At 50.8% G+C, this 12,427-nt stretch overlaps 1 protein-coding gene across 1 annotated transcript in view; it reads right to left on the minus strand.

Moving 5' to 3' along the window:
* Window positions 1-387: 387 nt before the first annotated feature.
* The window catches only part of Add2 (adducin 2), a 93,960-nt gene continuing 81,920 nt past the window's right edge, over window positions 388-12,427 (minus strand). The window contains exons 12-16 of the mRNA XM_075983617.1: window positions 11,712-11,831; window positions 11,189-11,278; window positions 9,330-9,483; window positions 8,082-8,207; window positions 388-2,572 (exon numbers count right to left, since the gene is read on the minus strand). Of these exons, the coding sequence (XP_075839732.1) occupies window positions 2,268-2,572; window positions 8,082-8,207; window positions 9,330-9,483; window positions 11,189-11,278; window positions 11,712-11,831 (795 nt within the window). The 3' untranslated portion in view covers window positions 388-2,267. The remainder of the gene's footprint in view (window positions 2,573-8,081; window positions 8,208-9,329; window positions 9,484-11,188; window positions 11,279-11,711; window positions 11,832-12,427) is intronic.

Genomic DNA, 12,427 nt, shown 5'->3' on the forward strand with positions numbered 1-12,427 from the left:
TCCACCTCTGCTGACTTACCCCCCCAAAAGTTCCTCTCATTTTAAAACTAACGCAGCCATCAATTTTCCTGAAGGCTTCCCCGTGCCCACCACAGGTCAGTCTCCGCATACCCTGCCTGCTCTGTAACTTGTCTGCATGTCTCAGATGCTCGTAGATGCCTGTTTTCTGAACATACAAGGGATAAACAGATGGGCGAGTATGAGCTAAACCATGACTTTGACTCCAATATGACACTACAGCAAAGCTCGACATTTTAACCTTAGCAAACCTCACTGTCATAAAGATAAAAAAGGGAGCATGTCGGGCAGAAACAACAGACTTCATCCTGAGCACCAGCTCACACAAGTGCCACCTCTGCAGGGTCGATGCCTCTCATCATTTTTTTTAAGTGTCTCACATGGTTAATGACTATTCAGAGAAAATGAATGAATAAATGTGAAAATTATTTCTAAGAAGGCAGCTCCTATAGGAAGATAAAAGCTTCTGAGCATTCAGGCAGGGGCACTGTGTTGTCTTTCATTAGACTTGACCCAGCCAGAAAGCAGAGCAAACACAGGACCTGGGCAGCAACCACAGTTCGGCACTAGGGTCTCAGATCTGCTCAAGAGACAACAGCCAAGGGTGGTGGGATTTCCTGCTGTAGCCATAGGGTTCAGCTCTCTGTGGTCAAAGGCATAGATCTTACCACTACTGCTGGTCAGCAGGAGCTGACCGCATCACTTAGGCGGACAACAGGTGATCTAACATCATCGCAAGTGCTAAAGCCACACAGCCAAGACCAGTTGCAGAAATGGCTAATGGGTCAAAGCCACTGTCCACTCACCATGGCTTGGAAGAGCCAGCACTCGGCTCAGACTGACCTGGGTTCAAACCCAGCCTTCAGGTCTTTCTCAGCAAGTCAGTTATCCCTGAAGGGGTTCAGTTTCCTTTCAGAAAAAGGGAGGAGTCGGGATGACAGAGGGTAAAGCCTGTATGGTGTCTGTAGATAGCAGGTGTGCGAAGTGAAAAATGATGAGTCAAGGGATGTCAAAAATACCTTTACAGTAATCGGGACAAACAGGAGGAGTGCTCCTTCAAGATGCTGTGCTTTAAGGAAGATGGATTGTCTTAGAGCCAGAAGTGCTCATCAGCCAACAGGACTCCTTGGGAGGATATGGAAAACCAGTGTTGACTTTTAACATAACAGCTGTACCTATTACCAAGTTTGGGTTGCAAGAGTGAAGGGGTTGGGAATGCCAGGCATGTCTCTGAGAGTTAGTGAGAGAATCTGACTGTCCTCTGCTGCACCTTCTGTGACTCAGAGTTAGGACCCAAAGAACCAAGGTCAAGATGCCAAGAGTAAGATGCTCTGGTCTATGGGCAAGGGCTCTTGGGCATTTGGGAAGGCCAAAGGACACCTGACTGCCAGGTGCAGGCCTGCATATTATGCAAAGCCAAAGCGGCATTTGACCTTCCTCGCATAACTCAATGCCAGCACAAGATTTAGATGCCCTTGAATTCCTGCCCTACGCATGAGACTTTTTCTTATGTTACAGTTGGGTTTAATTTTGCAGCCCATGAGATGCACAATATAGACAGGCCAGGATCCTAGCTCTTAGATTGATGGCTCTCTGTCCACTCATTAAGCTGACTAGGCTTGCCTTCTATCTGTCAGTTCTTAGGGTTCTTCCATCCATCACTCAGTGGGTTCCATGTCAAAAGCTCAGGATTAGTGTTTGGAAAAGTACAAGCTAAGCCATCAGCCTGGGGATAGAAGATTAATTTCTATTGGGAGGAGGGGGAGCAGGTCAGTCTGCCTGGTTACTTTGAGCAGGAGGAAGGGACCCAAAATGGAAGAGAAGAAGCATGGCTTCTTGCTGTGGAGACAGCTCCATCAACAAGAGGCAGGTGTCCTGGGAAGAGATGGAGTTTACTCAGAGGAAGCCTTGACCTGCGAGCATTTGTGACCATGCCTGGTGCTCGGCTTTCCTGCCCTGGGCTCAGGCTGGCAGGTGGTGTCCTGACAAAGGCAGCCCAGGACTAGGCAGTGTTAAACGGAGGACAGAGCACGACCATGGGAGTCAGGAAGCTCAACTTTAGGGCAGGCTCTACCACCAACCAACTGTGATTGTGGGCAAGACACCTGGCTGCTCTGGGAAGGCTGGCTCTAAGCTCCCCTCTGAGTGTGATCCCAGGTCCTTCTCTGTCCCTTGTTGGCCCTGTGCTCCAGGGGCAGAGTTGGAAGAAGGGCAGGGAAGGAGGGCAGGGATGCAGCAGGAGCCACAGATCAAGATTCCACCTTCTCCTTCTTCTTGCTCTTCTTCAGGAAGGAGGGGGTTCGGAATTTCTTTTTCTTTTTGGAGGGTGATTTGGAGGGCGAGCCCTCTGGGGACAAGGGACCACTCGTAACTGACTCGGTTTTGTCCTTGTAGCTGTCACCATCAGTGTCAGCATTGGTGGTCATCTGGCCCAGTCCTTTGCTGAGGACCTCTTCTGCACTTGGCTCCTCCTCCTTCCCGTTCACCACGACCCCTTCCTGTTTTGTTGGCTCAGGTTCCGTGGTGGCTTCGCTGTCTTCTGTCTTCTTGGCATCTAGGAAAAGACCAGAAGACCCAGGCTGTAAGATTTCATGAAGGCGAGTGTTCAAGGGGTCAACAGAACCACTTCTAGGGGAGGTCTGGAGTCAAGGGTGGGCAGGCTGGCATGGGGTGGGAGCAAGGGTCCTGGAACAGAGGAGGGGTGGCATTCTCACCTCACACCACCTGCCTTGGGGAACACAGCCTGGGCAGGCGATGCTCTGGGTTCTTGTCTACATATGGAAACACATGTTGGTTTCTGAACAAGCACTTAATTAATTCAGGCATTGAATGAGAATGAGGCAGCACACCCAAGGGAGGAGAGAAGCTGTGGGCTGCATGTCCTAGTCATCTCGGTGCAAGCGTTGTGATAAGCAGCCCAGCTGCACCAATCAAAACATGATGATCACAGGTCTTCATACCATCACAGCAGCAGGGAACATAGGGAACCAGTGTCTTCCCAGGGGGAGAAGAGGAGAAACAGGAGGGATCCAGCATTTCCATAATACACTCAACAGTCCAAAGGGGTCCTTTCATTCTAGTGGCTGCCAAGGCTCAGGATCACTAGGCTCCAAACTCAAAGGCAGCATGCTTAGCCCCAGGTACTAAGGTCCCTTGCTGTCTCTTCTCCCGAACTATGTAGTCTTTGAAACCTCTGCGTAAAGAGGAAGGAGGGGAACTATAATGCTGCAGACACTGAAATGGAGAAAGTGACTTAAAGACTGTCTGGCTCCCTCCTCCCCATTTCACAGCTCAGAATGGGAGAGGCACACAGTGCGGGATCAGGTCCTGGCTTCTGCCTCCACATGTTTCCCATCCATGGGTGAGAGGCCTGTTGGTGTGTGTACAAGTGTGCTGTGTCTGCTGAATGTAACTGGGAGGTGTGTGAGAGGTGAGCATTTGAGTGTGGTATAGATTGTGTATATATGCATGTGTATGGTGTGTGTGTGTGTGTGTGTGTGTGTGTGTGTGTGGTGGGATCCTGGGCATCACCATCAGAAGGACTGGCACATGCTCTGCTATATGGGAATGGGACACTGTGCTGCAGAAGTAGAGGCCACGCTGCAGAGTGACTTATGACTACCGTCTGTGTAGATGGGGTGAGCTTGGGGCAGTCAGAACAGGCTGGCTCAACAACCTGGCAAGCTCTTACAGTGAGGCCTTTCATTTCTTCTCCATCCATCATGCCAAAGTTCTTTCCAGACCCGCCTGAGTGTGGGTTTTCTTTTAGTACTGGAGACTGGCGGCTGCCGTCCATTCGTTCCACTTTCCAGACTGGAGTCTGTCAACATCCACAGCCCTGACTCCTGTAGCCCTAGCTCTGGTCCCCTCACCTCCTTGTGTGTTCCCAGGGCTGGACCCGGCAGTACACCTCAGTGCCATACATCTGTTGGGACATGGTCCACCCTCTCTACCTTTGACTTGGTTTTCTTCACCGTCAGTCCCTTGACCCATCCCTGTCACCCAGGTTCTACTCTCTGGGGAAGGCCCTTCTCTCCTCTCTGTGTTTGATCTTCCTCTAACCCCAGTGTCGGGTGCTCATTTACATTGCCATGTTCCGTCAGAACACAAACTCTCTCTTACTTCCGTGCAGCCATCTCTGGGTCATCAGCAACATGACTGAGCATTTCTCTGTGTGAGGCCAGATGCAGATTCCATAGAGGATGCCTGGCCTCTTCAGGAACATGCTCATCTTTCCAGCCTGGGTCAGACACATGACTTTTGGCCTGGCCTGTCACTTAGGCAACAACAACAAGGGAGATAAGGGGATGGCCTGAAGTGAATTTGGGAAGGTGCTTCTGAACTTAATGTCAACTAGACTGGCCAATATCCCAGAGCATGCAGGACTGGTGACTGCCATGCATGGTTTATATGTCCATAATGAAAAGAATGTTCGTCACCATTGCATGCAGAAACCAAAGAAAGGCTCAATAAAGGTTGGGGAGAGTATCATTCCTGATCAGTGCTGACACAGAGCCAGAGTATCATGCTGGTCCACGAGGCACTCAAAGTGCAGAGCAGGAAGCAGAGGGCAAGCAAGCAAAACAGCCTTGTGAGGCTCTGTGAGCAGGAGCCTGGCCAGCAGAGCTCAGCACCAGTTTCTGTCCTCATTTAAATTCCAGAGCATCAGTGTCTGAAAGAATGTGCAAATGCAGTCTGTCTCCATGTTTGGCCCTGAAGCAGATGGTAGGCACAAAGTGTGCGTGCGTGTGTGTGTGTGTGTGTGTGTGTGTGTGTGTGCATGCCTCACACATGTCAGGTAAGTACTCTGCCACTGAGCCACACCCCCACCTCTCTAAATTCCTGTTTTTATCTAGTCATCAGGCCATTTTGACGTAAAAGGACCACTGACTGCACAATGGGACACTTGGGTTCAGAATATGCTCCTTTCACTAGTTCACCTTGGCTAAGAGTCAAAGTTCCTCCAGGGACTAGATATCCTGTTGGCATGTGTGATAGCTCAAATCCTAGTGTGCAGAGCTTCTTGGTATTGACAGACTCGTGCAGCCCCTGTTGGCTCCACAGCTCTTGTAGCAATCAGAATGCAGGGAAGTGTTGCAGAGGTGGGCTCTCTAGAAACTTCTGCCTGACAGCTTTGGGAGACATAGGCCACCGTGGATAAAGTCAAATGACACCAGTGGAAAATGTGGAGGGTAGGAAGAGCGAGGGTGAGACGCAGAGACAGAGACCCAATTCAGTCACCCCATTGTCCCCACTGAGCCCTGCTTCTTCCAGTACCTACCGAAGCACCAGACATGTGTGCACACTGTCTGGGAAGTCCTGGCCTACTCATGCTCATAGCTGATTATGTGTGGTCTTGGCTGATGTCACACAGGACTGAAGAGCTGTTGAGCTAAGCCCAGTCAACTCTAGCCAATGCACAGAAGAACTAGCTCACTGTGGGCCATGATTGCATAGTGATCTGATGCTACAGAACTAACCTGCCCATGTCTTGGAGGCTGACAACATCAATGACTAGTAAGTTCTCACAAATCAAAGAGCACAATCATTAATAAAAATGGACTTATGTGAGCACACTGCAAAATTGCTCATTTTATCCTAACACACACTCACTCCCTCTTGGAGGCCCACAGCTGATGTCAGCTGTATTCTTTGATGGATCTCCATTTTATTTATTGAGTTAAGGTCTCTCAATTGAATCCAGAGCTCATCAATTGGCTAGAGCAGCTAGTTAGCTTGTCCTGGGGCTCCTCTACCTTTGCCTCTTGAGTTCTGGGATTACAGAGACTGTCATGCCTGGTTGGATTTCACATGTCTCTGCAGCAAGCACTTCTATCCATTGTGCTGTTTCCCCAGCCCTTTGAAGTGTTTTGAGTGGCTTATTTGAAATAATGGATTAATCTGTGAACATCTGACATGAAACAGGAGCTATTTCTTTGCAGCTCAGTCCATGGGGACTGAGGTCAGTAGAGATTCAGATTCCGGAAGATAGATGAGGACTGACATTAGGAGACGCAGCAGGAGAGGACCTGGAGCACAGTGACAGATGGCTGGAAACAGTTACCCTTCATCTAATGGACAGGACACATGTGGAACACAGCTACTGTGCCAGAGTCCGTCCTGCCCGCTCCAAGGAGCTGGTCCAGGCCACCCAGCCCCACCACCCTGCAGCGCACATCTCCACCATGTTGTGTAAAGTAGCTAGGCTCCTAGTAGTCTGTGGGACGTAAAACTGTAACTATAGCTTCTGTTATTCTACAACTTAAGTGCAGTGGGACCCATGAGGTGGGTAGATTTGGACCAGAGAGAACCAGAACTCTTGTCACAGTGAGCGTGGTACCAAATGGATGGCTGTTCTATCCATCCATGCTCTTCCTGTTTTCTAGCCCTCCCAGGAGCTGACAAATCTCTTGATTTGTCCTCCTTCTGCCATGAGCCCTTCTCAGGCTCTCCCTGCATTTCCTTCCTGCAGCCTGCACACATGTGCTAATAGACAGACACTGGTCAGGTCCTCTGCACAAATCTACAAGGCTTCTGAGGCCGAGAGAATCCAGGCTCTGCTCAAAATTCTAGAAGAGGCTCGTTAGAGGTGGGGCCTCTAAAGTGGGGCCAAGGATTAATTCCTGTTGACCATTATGTTCTCCTGTAGCTCCCTCCCTTCTCATGGAACTTGTTCCTCCCTCCCTCCCCCCCCCCTCCCTCCCTCCCTCCCTCCCTCCCTCCCTCCCTCCCTCCCTCCCTCCCTCCCTCCCTCCCTCCCTCCGCTGTGTGTGTGTCCAAGTCCCTTACAGGAAGCCTAGTCCATGCACAGCACAGGTAGAATTGGTCATGAATTTTACATCCTAGGGACTTTCCAAAGGTGGAATTGTGAGAACCAAGAAGAAAACCTCGGGGGAAACAGATTTCTTGTGAAAGCTTCTCCCTCCCTGTTCCGAGTGCCAGGTGAGGTAGGAAGTGGCCTCTCTATACTTACTACAGAGATAAGTATTCAGACTCGGAGGAAAGTCCTTTGATGAAGGCACAAATGGGAAGAGAAAGGAAGACATTGTGGACAAGTTGACAACACACCACGATGAGACACAATGAACACACAGCCAGTAGAGAGGAGGGAGGGACATCCACTTGGGGCTCTGGCCTCAAGCAGATGAGTTTTCTCCAACAAGGCTGGACCTGTGAGCAAGGCAGGGGTTGGCTTGGAGAGGAAGCTCAGGGTGGAGGTGCTACCAGAATCACATATGTGACCTGTCACTTAGGAAGGGGATCCCAGAAGCCCAGCTATTCTCTGGATAGCACGGTGCCCTCTCTGGTGGAGTTTCTCAGGGCACCCAGTGGAGCAACGTGGTGGTGGTGAGGGGCCACGACAGCATTGTTACCAAGTATGCCTTAATCACAGTCAGTTCTTAGGTTCAAATTATTCCCTTACTCCTTCAAAGTATGCTGCCACCAACACTCCCTTTAGACAGAAAAGAACTGTAACAAGGAAAAGCATTTGGCACACAAGGAAACACACACAGACTGGGTCTCTGAACTACTAAAGCTGGCAGTTTGGTTGGGCCTAGAATTGCTATTGTCTAGAGTCGTGTCTCTCTAATAACACTGTTTTCAGCTGGTTCATATTTCCGAGTGCTCTGGACAAATGCTGAGGGTGGGCTCCAGGCCACAGAACCACCTAAGTTCACCAGGGGATCCCAATGCTCATTTAAGACTGACAGTGCCGCCTTCAAGTCATGCCCCCGAGAAATACAGTCTCGGACCTGGCAGAGCAGAGCTTTCATGTTAAAGAGATCCTTCCCCACATCATCACCTGAGGACCAGATAGGACAACTAGCCTTCTGGGGAGGGGCAGGCTGTGGGTCAGTCCTTTATCTCTGCCTGGAAGGGCTTTGGTCGCATCAGCATAGCTCACTAGTAAGACAAACTGAGTTTTGTCCAGATTGCCTGGAGCTGCCCGAGAGGAAGCGTTTCCTACAAACCCTTACCAGCTATCAACAGTTCTCTACAGTGTGTGACCAACCACCCACTCCCCTCACAGGTGCCTTTTGAAGGCTGCCAGCTCCACTCACCCTCTGAAGCCTTGGAAGGAGAAACTGCTGGGCTCTTGGTCCCTGCCTTCGTCGGACTCTGCGCTGGAGACGCAGGTGTGGATTTTACGGGTGATCCAGGTTCTTCCGTGGCTGTGTCCTTTTCCCCTGAAAAATAACAGAAACCCACCTTAGCACAGAAGTCACAGAGAGACATGGGGGGGCGTGAGTGTGAAACCCAGTGCTTTTCTACTTCGTCACTTCTGGCTGGAGAGGTTTTGGGCCCTCCTTTGCTCAGATTTACCCCTGCTCGTTCCCAGGGAGGCTAAAAGGGGGGCAGTCAGAGTTATACTTCATCTTGTCTATCTCACTCCTGGGAGGAAGGTGGCAGGAGAATGCTGTGGGCCAGTCCAGCATCCGACTCTGCAGGTGTGGCTGAAAAGGACCAGCCACAGAACACATCCACAGACGGAAGCAGAGCCCCCACAACTACTGGCTTAGGAACACCCAGAGCTGTTCACAATTGCTAGCTCGCTAGCTAACTCAGCTAATTCACACCTTCCTTCCAAACAGTACCTAGCACATGTTCTACTGTTTCCAGCTGGCACATTTGAACCCTAAGCAAGAGGAAAGTAGTACATGAAGAAATGTCTAATCCTGGGTGAGAAGAAGGGGTGGTGGAGGCCCCCAGTCAGGGAAGTTACACCTTAGTTTAAGTGGGTTTCAGGCCCAGGTGATCTTGAAGCAAGGAGGTGAAACAGCTCCATTGTGCGGAGCGGGAGAGTGAGAGAATGCCTTTCACTCAGAGAAGGATCTGAGGTAGAGCCTGTGGGGTAGATGATTTGGTTCAGGCTAGCCCAGATGGGAACAAAAGCATGACCCAGCAAGTCAAAACATCAGGAGTTTCAACACAGAGGGACCGGTTGGACTCCAGCTTCTGAAGCAAGGAGAGTGCCATCAGCTGATGGAGTCCTGGCCACTGTCACACCTGTCTCGTTGCAGCTAACACCAACCCGTTGTTTACCGGCCTTTGTCTTAATCAAAGGCACAATTCTAAGTACTTTACAAGTACTAACTCCTTCCTATCCAGTGGAGCAGGGTCAGTGGAGTCATGCAGGTGCCTGTCCATGCAGCTGTGAGATGGTGGATCATATCTAGCTATATTCTGCTCATGGTGCTATTTGGTGATGGGGCAAGAAGGTCCTCACTGGGACCTCAGACCACAGCGAGGAGTCTGAGCTCTCCTCTCTAGGCTGGCAGGCCCTGCAGCTATGGCTTGCACAGGTTTACCTTCCTGCTCCTGTTCTAGCTTCTTCCTCTCCACCTCCTTCTTGTACTCCTCCAGCTCCTGGTCGGTGAGTTGGCTGAAGGGATTGGGCACTGTCTCCTCTGATTCGTCTTTGGTATCTGCGTCGCCCTTGGACATCAGCTGGCTCTCTGTGGACTGAAAGTTAACCAGAGTGTGTGTTGCTCTCTGACCGCTGTGCTGGGGCCCAAGCTGGAGCTTCTCTCACACTCAGGTGGCGATCAGATGTCTTGCTAGGGAAGTGGCATGTAGTTCCTTGGGACCAAGTTTGGGGGCCTTGGGGTAGGGTTCATTTATTCTCCCATTGCTATATCTTCCCCAGCTTAGACTTTGTAACTGTCCTGGTGAATATAAGGGTTTACCCTTTGCCCTTGAAATGAAATCAAAGGATGCTCCCAAGCAGAAGACACACCTTTATTGCAATCCCATCTATGGACACTTCCAAGCCATGACTGTGCATACATTTGATTGCCCAGAGTCAGTCAGACAAAGTCTAGCAAGCATAGCATTGGCTAGAGCAAGCAACATGCCAGGCCCCGCCCCTGCTGCCCCTCCCTGTCCCCCAACAGCAAAGCAAGCCACAGTACACAGCATGAAAACACAAGACACAGGGGCTGCAGCATTCTCAGTCCAAGCAGTGGGTCCTGGAGTTAGAGTGACCAAGAGACCAGATCCTTCCTCGAGGATTTTCAGCTGCCTGCTCAGCAGGCCCTAGCAGGGGCACTGGCAGAACCACTGCTTTGCATCTCGGTGCAGTCCCTGACTTGAGATCTAACTAGCCAGACACTTTTAAGCTCCAAGAATCGTCTGGTCCCTCTTGCTCAAGGGGAGGACTGAACCACAGACCCCACTGCCCTCTCCCTGCAGTGTCCTCTCTGCAGCCCATCCTAGGCATTGCTTGCTCTCCGTGGAGGAGGAGCACAGAGTGAAGCCTCAGGGGAGGTGAGCCAGAGCAGTCACAGCTATGGGCTTCACTCACAAGGGAGACAATGAGTCTCAGACTCGACAGTGAGTCTAAGACAGATGCTAAGGAGAGGGAGGGCCTCGAATGAGAGCTCTTGCTGAGAAGGGCAGAGCTGCTTTAGAACAATCCTGCTTCGTGCTGGGATCACAGGCCATTGCTAACCTTGACCCTATGGCGTTCTCAGTTCAGCATTTGGCTGAGCTGGGAGGGTTGGGAAGCAGGTGCGGATGCATAGCTTGCTGCTGCCTGATCTGCAACCACATCACATTAACATGCTCTACAGAGAGAAATGGGCCCTGGCACTTCCCACTTGCTACTGTTTTGCAAGAGCCAAAGACAGCCATGATGCCACCTGCACAAGGCAGAATTGCAATGCCACTCTGCTGCCAAGCCCTAGACAAGATGCCATCCCATCTCAAACACAGAAACAGCGACTTCATGCTTTCTAACTCTAACTAGGTTTGTATGGACACTCCTTATCTTCCCACCCCACAGGCACAACAGTCCCGCCCACACCTCTCTCACTGTGCCCTGGAGCTCTGGCCAGATGACATCAAATCCAGAGATCAGAAACACCGAGTCCACCAGAACTCAGCAGGACACTGAGAGAGGACCTCATGAAGTCCATTGGCAGGAGGTATGGGGCCGGCCAGGCCTTCCCATGAGCAGATGGGCTGCTCCCTATCCCCTGCACCCAGGAGTGAGTCAACATTGTTCTCCCTGATCTCACAGCCATCTGTGTGGTGGTCCTTCACTATGCAGCAAGAGCCCGGCACCTAAGATCATGGAGTGAGCGGGCCTGAGGACTCAGGGGTCCCACTGCCCAGCCCCAGGAGGCAGATATGCTTCCCCCTCAATTGGGGGTGGCGTCTGCTGTACCGGGCTCCGGCTCTTCTCTGCGATGACGCTGGCCAAGAGTTGGGACTGGGGCCCTGCAGACTTTATGTCTTGTCGGTTTTGTTCTCGAATCTGTGTGGAAAGGGGAGAGGAAGGGGTCAGAGCATGGATGGGCACTCCTGTGTCTAGTGAGGCAGGGACAGGTTTGACAAGGTACTCTATGGTCAGCAGCCTGTCCTCTTTGCTCTAGCACAATCTGCCCATCCTGAGAGCTGACTCTATATCTGGTCCCAAGCCACTGAACTCAAAAACTGAACTCATAAAAGGCCACTCTGTAAACAAGTCTTTCAGACCTACCTACTGTGTAAAGCAAGTGCCCTGCTACATAAATGGGTTACAGAGAACCACAGGACCTTGTAAGTCCAGCACGAAGCACTGAGCCCAGGATGTAGCTCATATGGTGTCATATCAGGGGTACTGGTGAGTTCCCCCAACCTGGAAACTTGGCTCGTGCTTCTGGGACCCCAGAATCCTTCAGAAAAGCAAGAGAGAAGAGAAGACTCACCTTGTTCCTCATGTCCAGCACTTCTTGGGGGTCAGTGTAGAGAGGCACAAATTGGTTTGGGTTTTCGATCCGTATGGGCATGCCACTGCTGGACTTTTCCACCTCATCAGCTTTCATCCACTGACAAGACAAGGCATGTGAGGAAGGAGGCAGGACTACAGGCCAGCGGGTGCCCCACCCACCACCATGGAAGGTCAGCAAGCCGCTCAAATCTATTCTCTTTGTGGGTCAGAGCCAAGATGAGCGACAGATGACCCAGATGTCAAGGAAGGCCAGAGAGCCATAACGGACTTCAGAGAGTAGTAGCTGAAACTTCAGCAGGCCACCAGAGGGCTTCAGTTCCAGGTAACTGGACTTATATCTGGTGGAAATTTATTCTGACTGGCTGTGGCCACTTTTCGTTAATGAAAAATCAAACACAGTGGAACTGGAGGGATTGCCCAGTGGTTAAAGCATAAGGACCTGCATTTGGATCCTCAGGGATGGGAGTCATGGTCCACCCATAACTCCAGCTGTGAGAGGCAGAGACAGGAGATTCCTAGAGCAAGTAAGTTTAACTGTAACATCAAGCTCTAGGATTATCTCAATGAATAATATAGAAGAGTTATAGAGACTAATTCCAGAATCAACCTTGAGCCACATACATGTGCACCCATGTGCATGCCGAAAAAAGCACATTTACCCGTAAAAAACAGAAAGGAAAAAAAATCAAGTAG

The sequence above is a fragment of the Microtus pennsylvanicus genome, chromosome 8, assembly GCF_037038515.1.
Source record: "Microtus pennsylvanicus isolate mMicPen1 chromosome 8, mMicPen1.hap1, whole genome shotgun sequence".
In the NCBI taxonomy this organism is placed as follows: domain Eukaryota; kingdom Metazoa; phylum Chordata; class Mammalia; order Rodentia; family Cricetidae; genus Microtus; species Microtus pennsylvanicus.